Raw genomic sequence first — 20,162 nt, 5'->3', positions numbered from 1 at the left:
GTTTATTTTTTTGGAAAAAGTTCAAAGAGAAGCTTCGCTAAGCTAGAGTGTAGGTTGCCATGGACTTTGGTTTGTAATTCAAGCCGCAATACTCGGACCAAATATAACATTCCCAAAACGTATAACACTGTTCTGACTTTATACAACTAACTTACTGGGACTTGTGGACGATCCAGAGTCAACTCTCTGGTGCTGGAGTGAACGGATGGTAAAGCGCGCAGTACCACGTGTGTTGAATGAACTTTCAAGCTGGGAGAGGCTGGAAAGCTTATGTCATAAAAAGTTGACTTATGTATAGTTCTCTTCAATAGAGAAAATGGACCGTTAGGCTATAATAGCAGTACAAGGATTTCTGCAACCTTTTTTATGAAAGGACTCGTTCATATTTTTGCGAAGGAGAGACTTACTTTTGCAACGAGTCATAGTGAAGTGTGGCTATCTGTGCTCACCTACTCCTTTTCAAACATATGATACATCATGTGTGACGATAATGTGTTGAAGATTGATGTATAGAAATCTTGGAAAACGGTGGAGAAAATGGGATGATTGAAGAAAGAGCAATCGCCATAAGTCATTCAACTAGGCTTGTTTCTTTTTCTTGTTGTTTGCTAGTCTTTTCAAATCGCAATTTTTTTCACCCATTATTTCTCTGTTTTTTTTTTCAACTATTATTTTGAATTAGCTTTAGTCATTAGATAACACATCAGCGATATGGTCCAATCGTAACTTATCTCGTAGGCGGGGCGTCTTTTCTTTTTTCAGCACACTTAATGTCTTCATTAGACATGATTGTAACGCATCTACTCCAATCAAATTAAATTATTTTACAATATTTTTTCCTTAGTTTTTGAGCATCATTTTCTAGCGTTTTACTTTTCGTGGGCAGCTTAGTTCCTGCAGTTGTATATAAAATTCCATGATCTAAATTCTTTTCAAAGTTGAACTTAGGCATTATGGCTGAGTTTATTTTTACACCAGTCAAATTCTTCTTCTAGTTATTAATTCCATCCCCTTTGGTGGGGCTGAAAATACCTGCAAAAATCCAGTGACAAATGCCTTTAAATTCTGGAGTAGGATTTTCCTGATTTCAGTAAGCCACGCACAAAATTGGTCAAAGATGTAGAGTTTCAGCTCTAACCTATGTTCCTTTCGATGCCTGTTGGACCCTTTGTTTCAGTCACAGGAAGCTAGCGACTACTACCCTTTTTTTCCAGAATAAAAGGCCTGGCATCAGGCACTGAAATGACAGGGCGCGAGCTTCATCAGTTCTTTGATTTCGACATGCCACCTTACGTAGTTATTCTTCTCCTTTTAATAAACATTGTTGTTGTTGTGAACAAATGCAATAAAAGGTCGTTTTTACTGTTTTGGAGGCAATAATAAGTCAATCAAAGAAATATTTCTGTGGAAAACATGTGTTATGTTGGGTATTATTTAGTCATATAAGCTCTTCGTATCAATTAGGACCACGCTTAGTTAAACTTCGTAACAAGCTCGCTCAGTAGTCTTGAAGATTCACCACTCCTCCATGAATATATTCAAAATAATTTTGCATTGATGGGAAAACTACATGATTTCTATCAAGAGAGCAAATGAAGCTTTTACTCAACCTTTGTTATTTATCAGCATTACAAGATCTAGTGGGTTGGAGGTGGTCATATGTAGAAATGCAACTTTAAAGTTTCTTGAGCCCGAGAATATTTACTCGTCAATGTTGATTTCAGGCTTAGAGTCACATATCCCTGATCTCTCGTTACTGGGTTTACTTCATTTTCTCTCTTTTAGTGACTTGTCCTATAATGAACTGGAACAGCTGCCTCCAAAAGCTTTCTATGAAATATTTCGACTTGAAGAACTGTAAGTAGCTATAAACCACTTTTGCTACAACTGATATAGGGCTACTGTTTCTTTTACTCTCCTTGACTGAATCTTGTGATGATGTGTTTGAAAATAACTGTTTCATCGTATGGCAAGGTGTCAAAAGGACTGTATAACTAAACGGAGGGGTATGATTGGCTAAAAGCAAGAGATTATAATCATAATCTCTTGTTAAAATCGATATTGATCGGGGTTTAGATTTTTAGACTTGTTTACCGACATCAAGATCGATATTTCTTTTACATTTGTTCTTAAAATATAGCAAGCAACAACAATAACACCCAAAAAAACAAACAAACAAACAAAAAGATAACTTGTTGCCACTTAGGTATATTGATGAGACGATATAAGATATAGCGATGTAGGACACACCTAATGATTGTATGAAGTTGATCCTTTCTATTTCACACAAGTTCAGATGGAATTAATTTTGTCGTCTTACAGTCGATGGATGCCTGAATGGCGATCTTTTCTCAGTTGAATCACCAAGATTTCAAAACAATTAGCAATCTTATCCCAGCCCTACTAAATTTTTTCTGGATACTTATCACGGGCGAAATTATTTTTTTAACGCAAACTAGTCCAGTTCACATAAACTTTTTCTCTCAGTAACCAGTCGTTCTACCTGACTAGCAACCTGTGAAAAAATTTCCGTTTCCATGCGGATATAAAGTGGCAAATAATTAAGAAGATAATAGAGCAAATTAAAAACAGAAGTGAATATCGTATAAACGATGAAAGAAGTAAAGCGAATTTAGACGCGCAGATGGTATTGTCTGCATCAGATATTCATTAAAAAAATAGCACTAATCAAAACTCCTATGTTAAGGAATTCTTTCGTTAGCATGTTAGACACTTTTAACATCCAGAAAGAAAGGATTGCCAAAAGGTTTATAGTTAATTCCTTTGTCCTTTCTTCCTTTCTTACTTTGCTAGCTAAAACCTCTTTTGTTAATTTTACGTAGATTTCATGTTGACTTTATCACCCAGGAGAAAAGTCAAACATTCTGCCTTCTAATCGTCTACTCCTCAATACCTGCCTCATCTTATCACTAGCACTTATAACTCTCATTCAATAAAGTGGTCAGTAACATGTGTGATCTTGTTGCAAGTCTTGTTATCTTCAGCTTTGCAATAACAGTACAAAGTAAATCAGATTAATCCATTTGTTTTTGGACTCTTACGGTTTCTTTCTCACTTTTGCAGTTTCCTGAACAACAACAACATAAAGAACTTGTCCTCTGATCAACTACCTAGCATAACTTGGAGGAACGAATATAAAGTTAAAAACCTGTAGGTTTTGTGGCTTACGAATCTTTCTCCACTCGAGTTAGTAATTCTACCATATCTAAGGTCTGTAAAAATGGCAGCAATAAAAAAAGACCCTCCCATACGACGGCGACTAATAGTAAACCAACAACTTTCAATCCTGATAGGAAATATAGAAATATAAATTGAAATAAGGATACTTTTCTTTACTGTATTACAACCTTTTCTTTCACCTGGTGTGTTTTAGGCCCCATTTATATGGTCCTGAGTATTCGAGACAACCTCCCAACCCCCACCCCCCATGGCACACGGCAAGGTGATCGATAAGCTAAAAGCATCGAAAGATTTTGATGGGAGGGGAAAAACAATTAACCCCTTCTCTGGATTTTGATGTGTCATCTGTTTACGAAGAAATCATCTGCGAAACTTGAACTATAACATGGTTTAGTTAATTTGAAATACAATTGAATCTTCTTTGTTACCAAAGCCATGAACACTGTAATTAGTTTCTTAACACAGCACGCTTTTGGTCTCAATGAAATGAGCGCGCTCGTGTTCAAATATTTCTTACTTCCAATATTAACACTCGTATGCAACAACAGCCTGTCTCTGATTTGTTTTCATCTGTGGCTGAGTCCAAAGAGATTCAAACGCTCCAAACCGAACAATTGAGGACCTTCGAGAAAATAATTATATCTTTTATGCAGAACCCTAGACTTCAACAAACTGGAGACACTTCCTCCTGATATATTCAAACGCTTCAAGCTAAATGATCTGTAAGTATTTTGCTCTGAAGCTTAATAAAGTTGACTGTCGCTGACTTAGTCAGATTATTCTTCCTTTTAACTCAAATCCTTTACTAACTTAATTTTGTGAACATGTAAACGTATACTAACTACCCAATAAACTTGTCCAACAGAAAGCACTTGTGTGAATCCTCTTGAACAAATTAGTCAATCGCCAGATTAACAAAATCCTGCGAGGTGGACTCCTAGGGTTTGTCATTAGAAACACAAAAGTAGATGTACTCGGCCTGCTGAACTCAAAAGCAAAAAGAGCTCTTCAAGCAATCAATGAGTCCATGCACATTTGTACAGTAGTTCCTCCCAACAGGAGTGGCAAGTTTAGTTAAAGCCTCAGGAAAGTAGTCTGCATCTCGCAGGTTCTCGTCAGCAGAGAGAAAGAAAGCCTTTTCAAATACTAATGGTATTCAACTTTAATGCGCTTTACAGGTGGCTTGGAAACAACAACTTAAAAAACTTATCTGAAGATCTATTTACTGGACAAGATAAGTTAAAATATTTGTGAGTACTAATGATTTGGTATCCTTTTAAAAAAATATTTTTCAAGTTACTTGCTCTACTTTGTCTCTGACGCAATAGCCTGTTAGCGGCGTAAAAATGATTTAATCTATTCACATATAAGTAACACTAAGAAATAAGAAACATTTCAGCGTGGAAAATGAATTACATAGTTCGATAATTTGAAAGGCACGATACCACTGTAGCCTGCAGCCTCAACTGATCAAGTTGGACAAACAAAAGTGTTTAACACAATGTCTTTATCTGTTAATTATCACTGCTTGTTTGAAAGGAGTAGCGTTATGTAGCACGTTACTTCATGAGCGTGCGAAATATTACCTCAGATTGACCACGAAGTTTTTGGAACCGCTATGTTGTTTAGCAAAAACCAGTTTCGGTTATTAGATGATTATATAAACGAGTTAAAAATCAAGAGCCGAATAGAAACTCATTAAATTCCCGGCGCCATGTTGGAAAAGAAACTGCCAAAATACCGTAGCGAGACTGACGCTTACGGTGACCGCGAAATATAAACAAATAGAGACCAGTGCTCTTTAGGGAAAATAGTTTGCACTTTCATTCTTTAACGCGTACGAAATGATAATAGTATTCAAAGACAAGAAATCGCAACAATATTCAGAAACTAAAAGTGAAGGATATGAGGAAAAGTTTGCGCTCCAATTCAGACTTTGTGTTAAAAGTAAACTAGAAAACGATACCAAAAATAAGGATAGTGTTGATGATGGTGGCGATTTTAAATACGATTGGATAATCAGAAAAATCCCTGCACTCGGCCGGTCTACACACCTTCGTACCCTTTCCGAACTATATCATGGACAGAAGTACGACTACATTGTCGTATCAACTCGGAAATGTCCTCACATTGTGCTGAAGAAAATTCAACTTAGTCAAGGGAATGTGAAAAAACCAGGAAGTAAAATCTATGATGGAAAGACCTACGTGAAGCCAGAGTTTTGCAGTCGATGAAAAAAAGGCCGTTCAGAGTTGTAGTAGAGTTCACACCTTCATGTGAAATTTCCGATCCCGTTTAGGAGAGCGTGCAGTACTGAGTTTTGAATCGTTCTTAAATGGAAAGGCGGTAGAAGGCTGGGGCAAAAAGTACTTTTTAGATTAAAACCGATTACATCAGATTTGATCTCGTCCTCTGATGAGAAAATTTCCTTGTTTAACTAAAGAACTAGATAATCCTTTTAATGAATGACAGCAGGTCATTTCCGAGCGAGAGCGAGTCAAATGAAGAGTTGTTTTCAGACTATTGTCAGACTTAGCGCATTCAAACTAAATGGCTGTAGAAAAAAAAAATGAATAACGATAAGTCACAAACCGATCCTCACAGGATTTAAGCAATTGTAGAGAGTAATGCCCTGTCTAACACAGAATTCTATTTTTCAGTCTTCGATTTCTGCTTTTGCCTCATTTGCAGTTTTTTTATGTGAGGATCAATTGATACTCCATTACCGATTTGTTACCTTGAAACTCACCCTTAGTTTACCTTTTGTCAATTCAGATTATTTTATTGTTTTCATAATGTAGACGGTTGAGTGGCAATCGGCTGGAAAAGCTGCCTCCAAAAATTCTTCAAGGATTGTCCGACTTGGAGGAACTGTAAGTAAAAATTTCGCGATATTTCTTTCCGAAAATCTTAGTCAATGAGAACATTTCTTTCTTATGCATTATGATTGTTTGAGATGTATTGCTTTCAAGTCGTTCAAAATATGGTTTTAAAACCTTTCGTTCTTAATTGAGCCAGTAGTCAACTCTCGATCATTCGATCATTGAGTTTGATGCGTTGTGCCGTTGTGTAAGAGTAGTTCAAAGTAGGACTGTTCAAATATGAAATTGGTAACTGGTATTTTAACAATATTAATGAAGGAAGTGATTATACTCCATTGTAGAGTTGCTTCAGTCGAACGTTCTACTGGGTCAATAGACGTGATTAGGAATGCATGAGCTGCTCTGATTACGGGTTTTATGGGGTGGTGGGGAACACTGATGATTTCGCTCGTTGGTAATCGTCTAACGCTCAGGCCTTATGCGATCGATACCAGGCTCAGATGAGGCCGGAGGATGTATTACGAAAACTAGAAACCAAGATACTAGAAATTGAAATAATTGAGGAGTGATAAATCCTTTATTCGATGTTTAACACATAACACGATTGATCATTTTGCTCATTGCTTGCATTTCTTTGCCCTCGCGGAACTCGGAAAATAGTGCTACGAAACTCGCAGAACACCCACCCGTATCATAATTATGTTGAATTATCGAATGAGGCGGATTTGTTTACCAAAAGTAAAAGCGAAGAAAAATTGGACCGAAAAATTTCATTATTTTTCTCAACGGAATTCTTTGTGTCAGAAATTACGGGGGGGAAGTAAGAGATAAACACTCATGTGAAGACCTATTCACAAGTTCAAGCCAATACATTTCACTTAAAAATAGGTTTCTTTTTTCATTAATGAGATATATATGTTATTTGCGGGCTGGGAGGTCCGTACGGCCTCGGACAGTATTTTCAAGACCTCGGTCACAGTTTATCACAATACGGACCGACCCTTAGCCGGTAAATAACATAGTTATTTTTTAAAACTTGACGAAATTCTTTCCGAAAGAACCCGAATGATTTAGGGCTGTAAATACGGCAAGATCTTCCTTAAACTGAACTATTTTTGAGCGAGTAAATGGTAGTTAAAATAGAGGTGATACAAATTAAAGAGAGATGCCTCACCAAAACATTTTCATTTGCGTAACGATACAGGTGATTTAAAAGGCTTCCAAAGAAACTTTGAAACATTATTTTTACAAGTATCTGTCACAATCTGACACCTGTCAATTAGAGAGCGCGTAAGAAAAAAAAAACGCAAGAACATTTGAAAAACAATGGAAGTAGTAGACAAGGACTGTCACGACAATGGTTTCTTCAAAAACGGTCAATGATCTAACTGAAAGTATTATTCACTCTCATCGACGATTAATTCATGTACAAAGATTTACCTCTGTTCATTAAGTTAACGGCGAGGAAAGTAATTGTGAGTAAATTCAAATTTTTTATTTTGAAGTTGTGACAGTTTGCTCGTTTGTTTGCTGCAATGGCGTGTGTAAATCTGGTCTTTCCTCTACAAAAACTAAAATCGAATGGCACACTCCAACGAGATACAAGGGGATTTAATGCGGCCTTTTCTCAATAAATTCCTTAAATTTCTGTTGTACAATTTACGGTACAAATGTCCAAATTGAACGGACTTGGAAAGACTCACCGAGAGCGTATATTTGTTATAGAACTGAAATTAAAACTTCGCTCCCTCTTTCATCACGAAAAAATTGTTTGAGAAAATTCAGATATTAAATGAATGAATGTTCCATCGTTCACTTTAATTAACTGTAACCAAATACCTCACGTTTTAACTTTCTAGGTACTTTTTGTGAACGATTAAAATTGATTGCAGACGGTTTTCAGGCCGCTTGTCAACCAATTCTTTCTGAAACCGCTATTTTTCTGTCAACCAAAGTGATTTGAGAGACAGAAAAGAGAGCATTCATAAGTTATTTATCGGCTTGAGGTAGTGACCGACGTGTTTGCTTAAAAATACTGCCCAGCCGGAAAAACGAGATATATTTATGAAAAATGGGAACTAAAGTTGGGATGTACTCGGCGACTCACGAAAGTGTTACCTTGGCCCATGGGCAGAGATAGGAAAACACTGACCGGGTAAAGAATCCATTAGATTGCAGGATTCGTTACCGTGCCCTCTAGCAAAAAAATAAAGTTTGTTATCTGGGACTCTTTTTTTCCTTGGTTTGTTTTCTTACTGATTATCATCTCACTCTACAAATGTCAGGGACTTGTCCTACAATCAGTTGCAGAATTTTCCTCGAGGGATACTTAGCACAAATACCAAGCTGAAAGAATTGTACGTAGGACTTTTTCTTGTACTAAAAAAACAGGTCAAACCTAAACTTTTAAAATTATTTGAAATCTCGCATATTTCCGCTTGGAATGCGGCTTGATTTGGAATAAATTACTGAATCAGGTGTTATTTTGCGGTAGATACCGCACTAATGTACGAGGTCTTTCTGCCATTATTGTCTTAAGGAAAGGTCAATCAGCTTTAAGAATGTAATAAGTAAGTTCGTTGAGTCCAGTTGTTTCATACTAGAGATTCTTAATTATATTTGATGTTTTTAAAGACAGACAGAAAAACTTTTCTTTTCCTGATTCGGTAAAAACAACTGATATTTATTGTTCGTTATCCGGTTTGGCTCCTGTCCGGCACCTAAGAGAAACTTTTAAGGGGGAGACCTAGCCTATTTTCCAAATAACATTTGTGTTCTTGAAAAGCTAGCTAACTCTTTACCTCAATAAATACTCTAAGGGATTTGTCAAACAACGAAATTCAGCGTCTGCCCATAAATGTTTTTGGCAACCTTACCCGGATGGAAAAGCTGTAAGTGGCATTCAGTAGAAACTTCACGGCAAAAGGAATTATAATGTACACTTTTCTAAAGAGCTTTATGTAAATTAATGCATCATGACCATCGTAAAAAAACAGAGCTTCGCGAATTTAGATTTTGTGACTCTTACGTGAAGCTTATCAAAGTAAACACCATAAGCTGAACTAGCTTTATATAATTCTAACTTTCGTGGAGTTGGTCATCGAGAACAATTGAAAAAAAAGAGGTCAATATTAAATTCAATTGTCTCACACAGCCCTTTGCTTCACGTGACTTTCGACTATAATTTTTTCGCTGAGTAACCAGGGAACTCTGTAAAGATTTATTTGTGATGTAACTGACTTATTATAGTTTGGTGCATCAGTATTGAAAAGTGATGTCATGATACGAAAACGCCCATGTTAACAATGAATTTGCAAATGATATCTTTTGCCTAAATTCTCAGGATCAGGAGTAAACAGTTTATGTACTCAGCAAAAATGAGTAGAACGTTGTAAGTCTTCAAAATAGCTTTGCCAGAACCAATTGGGTTTCATTTCATTAAAGTTAAAGACCTGTCTATTCGGAGAGAACAAGAACCTTACCAAGAATCTCAAATTCTATTTCAACCGACTTTTTTTTCACTTTATATATCGCTCACAGCTTACTCTCCAGTAACAAACTTCAGCACTTGCCAAGGTTCAAAAACCTCTCCGAGTTGAAAATATTGTAAGTGATTCACGTTTGTGATATAACTGGCTCAGTACGTGTCTTGTATAATGACCATTAATTGGCCAAAACCAAAGGATCAGCTTGGATACGGACTATTACCCTGGCATCTTCTTATGACTTAAAAGTTTGTTTAAGGATCTTAACTGAGTAAAAAGTTAAAAATAAACATCCACTTTGGAAAGAGATGCATTCAACTAAGAATTAGTAGGGTACAAATGTTTAAGGTGATAGAACAAAACATAATGAAACACATCCCCTGCAATACTTAACAGCACCCTTCCCTTGGGGCTTGACAAGGACCATATGCCAGAAATGATCGCTGATGATTGATGATTAACCCAAATTAAACTGTAACGATCGATTGTTATTTTTCTTGAAAAATGTATTAAAATTCTTTAGCGGCTTTCAAAACGTTTTCGTAAATGGGTGCACGTCCGATCATTCATGCATTTACATCTCACAATAGCGTTACTAAGGTTTAACCGTTGTTTACCTGGCGGCCAGCAGAGCCCTTTCGGTGAAGGCGGAACACGATGGAACTTAATTGTTCTTGTCACAATACACGTGGCAACGTTTTGGTCCAAATACATTTATGGGATGTTTTTTCAGGAAGTGTTTGAGCACACTGACGAGCAGTAGAACAGTTTGCCGAATACCAAGGCGCTAATGCGCTTTCGAAGGAGGTTTCCATAAGAAGCATGTTTAAATCGACAGACTTTTATTAAGGATGAAACAGTTTCTATAATATAAGACAGGGTTCGGGACTAAATTAGTCTCGAGGTCCTCAAAAGATTATGCTGAGTCAAGGTTACTTAAGAATCAATAAGTTTCGCAGTCACTTCTGTGCTACCAAATATCATTAAGGTCAATAATACCTCCCCCATCAAAGACTCTGTAATTATACCGAGCGTCTGTTGCATTTTATTGTGTAGATACCTGTATAACAACAGCCTCGTACACCTGTCACCTGATCAGTTCCAAGGCCTGTCCAAACTGGAAGAACTGTAAGTAAATATTCGATGGAAATCATATCTGACTACACATGTAACTATTCCTGACCAAATATGTACTTAACCAACTCAGTAGGGCGAATAGACCTTTCTTTACTCCTCCCACCACTTTTTCCTAAAGTTTCGCTAAATTTTGAAGCTAGTGTACTTTGATTGGATGAACCTCAGAAACCCAAGCAGAATTCTGAAAAAGATTCTTTGTCATCCATCCAAGATAGTAACTTCCACCTCGGATTTCTTCAGAAAAAGACAGGAAAAGAAGATAATTAGAGATGTAGCAATTCTCTCCCTCACCCCTGAAAAAAATTAACAGATCAGTGAAACAATACTTTTTATAGAAGTCCAAATATAAGCATGCGCTAAGTTTTGACATTTTCAGCGAGGTAACCGCAAACTGCATATCAGTGTAACTTTTACGCATCCCTGGCTGTGAGTTTTTTTTTTTCACCTTTTTATTATGTTTTCAATATCGGATAGCTTTAAAGATATCGTAGGCAGAGGGCATTTAAGAATCGATGAAGATAAGAAGGAAGTTTATGTAAATATGTGCTTACCTCTAAATTTTTCTACATTTCTGATAATAATGATGCGCCCTCTATGTTGTTCTAGGGCTGTTTACGAAAACAATATTGACTACCTGCCACATGAAGTTTTTAAAGGCATGAAAAACATAATGGCTATGTAAGTATCTGTCTCTAAACTATCCTCTTATTAACGGTAACGAGGTATTGTAAAATTAGTAAGGGTCTCGTGAAGATGCAATCATAGCAATGTTAGGAATCTCCGTTATCTAAGACAAACTCCGCTCGGGAAGATCAAGAGACCCACAAAGCTGCACACCAAAAACATGGACAATCTTCTACCCCCGAGGACAGATCATACCTTATGATCAAAACCATGTGTGATGGACGACGAAATATTTACGATAGTGAAAGTGAAAACAGGCTGACTAAGAGATCATATTTACTAGAGGTAGAGAGAACTACCAAAAGGCAAATCAGACAAAACCTTGGGAAACACCAGGTCTCTTTAACCACCAAAAACAAAATCCTGCTAAGGTATCCCCTTCCAGATTCAAACACTGAGTTTACAAAGACTTCGACCGCGAAAACCTCAGTCTTGAGGATAGGTATGACAATACTCATGGGGTTATTTAAATCGGCATCGGCCACGCGGATAGAAATAGATCTGGAACCTAAATAGAGAATGTTTTGTTCATTCTTGATAACTTAACTGTGACTTTGAAGAAGCTCTCAGTAACGTGAAAATTCGTAAAAATACTTACGTGACATTATTGTATGACCCACTGTCTAATGCACGGCGAGGTTCTTTTCTCGTTGCAGACCATTTTGAACAAATGGAAGATATTTCCTTCCATTCTTGGCTAATTTTCTGTCCAGTGTTGTTTTAATTTACGCTTTAATGCTTGTCAGTTGACGCTCTACGCTTTTCATTGTTTCATCGTTCTGTAGGAGCTTTTATTTCAACAATATCCGTACCGTTAGCAACGAACAATTCAAAGATGTCGCCCCAAGTATTCGATTCCTGTGAGTATGAGTAAACTGGTAATATTCCAGGTGTGTTCAAACTACTTCGAGTTCAAGGGAAACAGATATTGTTGGTGCGACCTTCACATGCCGTAAACTCACGGATAAGCGCCCCTCCTCCATTTTAAAGGATGGACAAGTGATCATACCACTGGCCGAATTGCTTAGGCAGGGAAATTGGAGTAAACGACTTTCACATACATACTACCACTGATATACTAGAAGTTAGGATCGGCTTTGTTCACTAATACACAGTTTATACTTTTATTTACGCCCAAATGTTATACTCCTTGGGACGATCATATCTGGTCACAAGAAAAAGTTTGGGAAAAACTTAAGGAAGGGTCCCTCCGCATAAAGTACCCTCTCTGTAATGAGCGACCCATCCTAAATTCGAAATGAGTGCATCAGATACTCATTGCAGTATTAAAAGCATATCAGTATAACAAATAAAGTCACTTTGGCATAGCCTGTGTAAGTATATCGTACGGTTATAGCGGGTTTCGCCCATAACGAGTTTCGCACATATCGTTTCGCCCAGAACAATAAAGGTTTCGCCCATAAGTAAAACTTCTACACTCTCACTCGGAAAACGTCAACCTTATAAACGTTTGTATGCACAGAATGAAGAAAAGTGACTTGACCTGAGATCATGAAATTTTGAAACGAACAAGTTACTGTTGAAACGAACAAGTCAATTATAGCTTTCACTGTGGAGCGGGGATTGTTAAGGTAATTCGCGCACGAAATACTGCAGAGACGTCCGTTTGTCGTAAAAGCATTGCTATGATTTTTTTGCATCACTTTTCTTCTCGAGAATTAAATTAAACGCTTTTGAAAACACTTGCGCGTGGAACATATCATCGTTGCAAATCTTTTGTACACGGAAGATAAGTTCCGCACGCCAGCTTATGAATACATGTGAATACGGTTTCGTGAATACTAAAGCAAAGGAATCGAGAGTTAAAGATTGTATTTCTGACATAGGTAACGGCAACATATAATTGGAAAAGAGATAGAAACTAGTCAAGTTCATGAGTGCGCGCGCGTGGAATAGCTTTACTTCTCCCACGAAGCGTGCGGTACGAAAGCTTTAACTTAAAGGAAATTACCGTCTTGCACAAAAAAATCTCAATCAAACCTTATCAATAGAATTTGAAAAGCTTACTCTTGCAAAAATATCTCACCTGTTCGCTTATCAATAGATTTTCACTCTTGCAAAAAAAATCTCACCTATTTATGCCTGGGCGAAACCATTCTCGTTATGGGCGAAACGCTTCTTGGGCGAAACTCGTTATGGGCGAAACCCGCGGATACCTATCGTACACACTCAATGACAAATTGCTCGTCTTCTGTTTTAGTTTTCAATCAAATAGTTGTTGAGAATTAGGCAGGAAAAGGAACAAGAGAGAGCCGAAAAACTGATTAATACATAACGGTAATAGGACTGAGTGGAGTCCAATTCGGTCTGTAATCATACAAGTGATCAGCAAAATCGGACGACCGCGAGGCGAGAGTCCGATTTGTTAATCACGAGTATGATTAAGGACAGAATTGGACGACAAGAAGTCCTGTTACCAATTAATCATAACCATTTGAATTTCCGAAAAAAAAATGCACTTAAAACAAATATCTCCAGTGGAGACAATGTCTTTCGTTAAAAATTCCTCCATTTTGGAAATCCCCCATTTTTCCCTTGGATAAGTGGTTGTTGCTGTGATTATTTTGATCATTTCTGTGATGGGTGGATTAGCTGAGTGGACTTAGTACGATTGGCTGCTTCAACTGTCCGATTACAGGTTTCCGATTGCAGCCAACTGTCCGATTAAACTGTCCCATTACAACTTTACAGAATGATTAGTGAAAAATGAAGCTGCGGATGCACCAATAACATTTCAGGAATTTGTAATGGTTGTGATTAATAGGCTAAAGATGTCGATGTTATCAAGAATTAGCGAGCAAAGTTTGCCTGAATTGCTTTCCTTTAATTTGCAGGTACCTCCATTACAACGAAATGCGAGAACTACCAGAGGGTTTCTTTACAAACATGAAGAATCTAATAACTGCGTAAGTCAAGTGGAATGTTCTCCACGCGAGGAGTTTAAAATTGAAAAATTTCATTTGTCAGTGCCCAGTTATACTGCGCTTACTATATTACTATTACACTTTCATTTTCTTACAAATTTAGATCCTGTGACGGATCAAATTTGTCTTTTTTTCCCCTTTTGTTGTTCATCTGAACTCTTTTTATGAACCGTAGGACTGTAGACACCAACCTGATGTGTTGCCATTTGACGAAACAGGATGCAGATTGCGACTTTGCTTATGTCGACAGCTTCGCCAGTTGTGAAACTTTGTTCAGAGATCGAGCTCCCAGGGAGTGCCTCTGGGTGATTGGAATTATGTCGTTGGTTGGTGCTGTGTTTGTCATTGTGTGGCGGTTGGTGTTTAGGGAGACGAAGAAGAAAAACAAGATACAGTCCATCATGTTGATACATTTGGCTGGGTCCGATGGACTTATGGGTGTCTACCTCCTAACTATAGGTGTGGTGGATGCCATTTGGGCAGGGGAGTATTATTTGCATGACTATTACTGGCGTTCAAGTTTGACATGTCAGATAACAGGTGCCATTGCCGTGTTGTCAAGTGAGGTGTCTGTAATGACGATTTGTTTGCTCTCCGCTGACCGGATGAAGAATGTTCTGTTCCCCTATCGGGGAAAGTCCCTTACACTTAAGGTTACGCACCTTTTGTGCTTCCTTATCTGGATTGTTGGTGGCATAATTGCATTTATTCCCACGGTGGGCTTCGACTACTTCGGTAGTCGCCAGAAAGGTCATCACTTTTATGGCAGATCAGTTGTATGTCTGCCATTGCAGCTTTCCACAGATAAGCCGTCGGGCTGGGAGTACTCTGTTGCCATGTTTGTGGGTTTAAACTTTACCCTTGTGCTCTTTGTCGTTGTGGCATATGCGATGATAATCTATAAGTCCTGCGCATCAAACAGGCGCATGGCTAAGCAAGGGACCGAAAGAGAGAGGAGAATGAAAGCCAAGGCAAGGGCAGCCGATCTAAGGAGGGAGGCCTCGCTCGCCAAAAGAGTGTTCTTCATTGTTCTTACCGACTGTGTCTGCTGGCTGCCTATTGTGGCGATTGGAATGAGGTCTCTCTTGGAAAAATCCTTCCGTACACCTGGTGACCTCGCAGTTTGGATCGCAGTCTTTGTTCTGCCGGTTAACTCTGCCATCAATCCCATTCTTTACACCTTGTCTACCCCACAGGTACATGTACTCTCAACTTGAGCGGTTGGAAAAGTATATATTCAGCCAATAAGTTAAATTTTACATTTATATCATGTCTCTCAGATCACAGATCACATCTAAATTCGACAAAAATAAATAAGTGAAACACGAACCGCCAAGAAGTGTCTCACTGTGTATAATTTTACCGTATTTTATATCAGCTGGTAAACTTGATTTCCGCCATTTCTGAGATCCCTTTGCCTCAGAACTCTCTTCTGTATGTAAAACGTGCACGTTTTCATTGTATCGCACTCGGTTTGAGAGTGGCTGGAAAGCTGCGCAAACGTAGTTTGCATTCCTGGGGAAATCAAAGACTCGAAGGGTTTAAAAACTGGTGAGGAAGCACTATTTACTGATTATAACCTCGTGTTTTGTTTCGATGTATTAAGGTCCGAGGAGTCATCAGAGCCAAACTCCAACCATTGTGGGATTATCTGGTAGCAAAACTCGGCCGAAATCAAGATGTTGAAGGTAATATTTGACACTTTAAATAATCTTTCATCATTCTGGGGAGTATTTTTCTCGTTCTTTAATTTTTTTGTTTCATGCCATAAAGTTACGTTTTAAACAGGTTTAAGAGCAGATATACCGTGAGTTAATCAATCAGATCGGCTCGTAAGCCAAGAGATACTTTTTGGTTACCCATATGAATAAGAAACAAACAGATCTATTTATTTAGTGGCGCGTGAGCTTGAGTATTTCATTTAAACACATAGGTTGACTCAACCTCAAATGATAAAAAAAGACGTTGCCTCATGAATGAATAATTTGTTATTGCTGATGTTTTGTCCGCTTGCTTTTATTTTTCCGTCAGTTCAAGATCAGGGAATAGAGATGAGAGTCATCGAAGAAGGTACGCACCATTCACTTCTCCACAGACTAAAACAAATTTCAGAACGCAATACCTAGCATTCAAAAACCAAGAGCAAAACAGAAAAGCCAAAGAAAAGCATTGTTGTAACTTTGAAGCAATTCGGTTCGACCTTTTTGCCATTATAAGAAACGCGTAAAAAGTAATTTAGCCTCCAGTTTGAAGTTTACAGACAACCACATTTTGAGTCAATTTAATTACTGTAATTTTTCTTTATGTAATATGCTTAATCCTACTTTGACTGATTCTCAATTATTATTTAGTGGAGGGAAGACTTATAGATTTTTTCATCACTAACAATATTTCGCTTTTTGTCATAAAACACTCACATAAAAAATCGAAATGGGCTAAGAACATCGGAGACTTAATCGGCTGAGTCCAGTGCACCACATTTTTGATGTTACCACATTTTGTCGTCATATGTTATCTATGAATGAACAGACGCACGGCAACATAGGCTACTTGTTTGGTCGACCGTGAAAAGTTTTCAAATAATGGTTTTAATAAGGTATCAAAGCCACAAAGAGATAGTCGGAAAGAGTAAAAGCGGAGCGTAAATGATTGAGGACGGAGAAGATACACGATGCGGTTACCAAATGCAAAAAGCACGGTATAGTTCGTTTTACAAATTTGGCGATTTGGCCAACTACAACCACCTGAGGAAACACTTTTTAACCTTATTCCCTTTTTGTGTTTATTTTATTGAACACAGTACAAAACCAAGAGGAAGTGGGGAGCACTGACGATAGTGAGGATGAATCGCAAGAAGAACAAGGAGATGGTGAGCACCATGCAAGATCAGGCGAAGACAATGAACAACCTTTTGAATCCCAGCAGGTTGAACATGAACAAGACGAAGAACCAAAACAAGGAAAAGAAGAAGCCACTGAACAGCAGCAAGTTGAACGTGAACAAGACGAAGAACCAAAACAAGGCCAAGAAGAAGCGACTGAACAGCAGGAAGGTGAACGTGAACAAGACGAAGAACCAAAACAAGGCCCAGAAGAAGCGACTGAACAGCAGGAAGTTGAACGTGAACAAGACGAAGAACGAAAACAAGGCCCAGAAGAAGCGACTAAACAGCAGGAAGTTAAACGTGAACAAGACGAAGAACCAGAGCGAGGCCAAGAAGAACCCACTGAACAGCAGCAGGTTGAATCTAAAAGAAACGAAGCACCAAAAGATGACCATGAAGAACCAACTACAGAGCAGGAAGTTGAACAAGATCATCAAGCAGATTCAAAGGGAAACAAAGAAGTAAGTGAGACGCAACGAGAAAAACAGGAGCTAAATGAAGCCGATGAAAAACCTGAGCGAAAGCTGAAAGGAGACGACCAGGAATCCAAACAACAGGGCACTCAACAACAAGAAGAAAAAGAACCGAACGTCGACCATGCAGGGCCTGACGAGCTAAAGGATGCAAGTAAAGAGAAGAACAAGTCGAAAAGAAATGAAAACGAAAGTGAACAGCAACAAGAAGAAAATGAACAAGATGAGCAGGAGAAAGAAGAACACCCTGAAGAAACTGAAAAGCAGCAAATTAATTGTGATCAAGAAGAACGAGAACAAGACCATAAGGATCCTAAACTCGAGAAAATTGGACAAGAAAAGCCAAAAGGAGACGATGAAGATTCTAAGAAAGAGCAACTGGATTATGAACAACCAAAAGAAGACCATGAAGAACCTATGAAAGACCAACTGCAGCAAGAAAAACCAAAAGGAGAGAATCAGGAACCTAAACAAGAGCAACTGGAAACTGAAAAGCCAAAAGGAGAGTATGAAAAACCCAATCAAAAGCAACTGGAAGACGAGAAGTCAAAAGGAGCATGTGGGGACTCCTCACAGCAGGCTGATGAGTCCGCGGAAGATAAATCTTCACGACAGCAGCAGCTGATTGCAGACGAAGGTATGTTTTGCCACCCTCCATTTTCGCCAAAATTCAAAGTTTTGGAGCATTAATTTCTCGTTTATCAGTCTGGGTAGAGGAAATATTTCTTCATTACTCCAAAACTCTTGGTTATTTGTTTTAGGCGACAATGTTAACTAAAGTATCATGATAATGAGTTGCTTTGTTATTCAACAGGAGATTATGAAGAAGATGATGCGGTACTGGATACACGTTTGTAATTGCTAGCATTGACTCATCAAGTCTTTTTTAGTTCTAGTTATCGTTTTAGTAATAGAAAGGTTACATACTGTTATATCATTAAAATGACGCATTTATTTGACCAAGAGCATTAGAGGATAACTCATATAAGGTATTACAGTGATTAGTGCGAGCCCGCAATGTTTGTTTTCAGTTTCTGATAGTCTGAGTTGTCGTAGACAAGTTCAAACAGCTATAGGAGAAAGGAAGTTAGTATGGTATGCTAAATAGATAATCGTGAAAGCATATTTACGGTCGTGTTGCGTTTCCAGTGTCGTCAGAAGTTCCGCAACTGATCTTATTTCAATATAATTAGGTTTATTAGTACTTATAAACATGATTTAACTATTTACTCAGCATTCAGTTGCATATATTACTCATTATTTATTGACTTTAGTCTTAGCATGTTATTTAGTAGGTGGCTTAATTGTTTTTACAATGCTACGCCACTAATCGTATTTACTCCACTGCACACATATATCAAGTGCACAGGTCAGATAATGTATTTTCATCTGGCTCCTTTATTTATTCACCTTTGTTGTTAACCTACGATTTAAGTTAAAATTTGGTAGAAGCTTGCACAAAAATATAAGAAAAAAGTATCACAGGAGTGAAACCCAAGTAAGAATGTTACAAAAGTGTTTCATAATTTGTTGTCAAGCCATTTAGTGTCTAATTAAAAAAAATCATAAAATTTTAGCTCTGACTTTTTTTGTCTTCTAATAATTGAACCATCCTGGAGTTCAATAGTGTAAAGAGTATCTTATAACTGGAAAATCACCTTTGATGCTGGAAATCAATTCAGTTGCTGCAGGATTGTTCAAAATAAGTTGAATCAGATTGTCAGTTGACTGATCAACCAATAATACGGGACGTGAGCTCCAGGGAAAGGTTGAAATTCAAGCACAGAAATGGTAGGAGAAGTTGAATGTAAAGATTCCATCAACAAGCTTTCTTGTATCTCCATAAATTTTGAATGAAGATCATGCACTGTTGTCTCCTAGAGTCAGTGACAATCCCTGGCTTAATATTACTACTGCCACCAGGATATATATATATTGTAAGCGCTAATATATGTCGCAGAGTTTGTCTCGTATTTTCTTTTGGGAAGAAGCAACGAGGAATCCGTATGAATAAACTATTATAGTTTTTGGGTTTGGTGGACTCGTGGGAAAAAAAAAATTAAAAAATCGTTAACTATATATTAGTAATCGATGCCTTGTTGGCGCAGTAGGCTGCGCGTAAGTCTCGTGCTCCGTTGCAGGTTGAGGGTCGTGAGTTCGATCCTCATATATAGCACTTTTTTAATTTTTTTTTTCTTATTTCTTAAACAGAACTGCTTGCCACAAACCATGATAAGATACACGACAAAATTTTTCATTTTGCTTGCGGTAAAATAATTGAGAAGTCCTGCAAACGAATTCTGGCCTCAAGATCGATCCCATGAACGATTTTCAGGTCACGCGGCTGACTGCCGAAACCTCATGAAGGTTTCATAGAATTTATATTACAAGGATCATACTTGAGGTAATTAAGCAGGAAAAATTGAAAGGTATCACTTCAAAAGTTTGCGTGTAATTATCTCTTACTCCCTGGACTTCACTATCTGGTTTCCACTCCCCCACAAAATCGAACAGAAGTAGGTTTCCATTCC

The 20,162-nt window shown here is 37.8% G+C and overlaps 1 protein-coding gene across 1 annotated transcript; it reads left to right on the top strand.

The window, feature by feature from the left end:
- Positions 1–1,570: 1,570 nt before the first annotated feature.
- Positions 1,571–19,136, top strand: LOC131769677 (leucine-rich repeat-containing G-protein coupled receptor 5-like). The gene is made up of 17 exons (XM_066171056.1): positions 1,571–1,857; positions 3,085–3,171; positions 3,855–3,923; positions 4,380–4,451; positions 6,003–6,074; positions 8,309–8,380; positions 8,843–8,914; positions 9,564–9,629; positions 10,565–10,636; positions 11,252–11,323; positions 12,115–12,189; positions 14,185–14,256; positions 14,450–15,470; positions 15,881–15,962; positions 16,306–16,344; positions 17,075–18,268; positions 18,446–19,136. The coding sequence occupies exons 1-17, from the start codon at positions 1,571–1,573 to the stop codon at positions 18,487–18,489; spliced, it is 3,468 nt and encodes a 1,155-aa protein (XP_066027153.1). The 3' UTR covers positions 18,490–19,136.
- Positions 19,137–20,162: the final 1,026 nt, after the last annotated feature.

This window comes from Pocillopora verrucosa, chromosome 1, assembly GCF_036669915.1.
Source record: "Pocillopora verrucosa isolate sample1 chromosome 1, ASM3666991v2, whole genome shotgun sequence".
Lineage (NCBI taxonomy): Eukaryota > Metazoa > Cnidaria > Anthozoa > Scleractinia > Pocilloporidae > Pocillopora > Pocillopora verrucosa.
Note: the sequence above shows the minus strand (reverse complement) of the source record. Positions and strands in the feature narration are given on the sequence as shown.

Coding starts and splice junctions, on each gene's coding strand:
- LOC131769677 (XM_066171056.1), top strand. CDS start 1,571: ATGATTTCTATCAAGAGAGCAAATGAAGCTTTTACTCAACCTTTGTTA. Junction 12,190..14,184: donor GCCCCAAGTATTCGATTCCT/GTGAGTATGAGT, acceptor TTTAATTTGCAG/GTACCTCCATTACAACGAAA. Junction 18,269..18,445: donor GCAGCTGATTGCAGACGAAG/GTATGTTTTGCC, acceptor GTTATTCAACAG/GAGATTATGAAGAAGATGAT.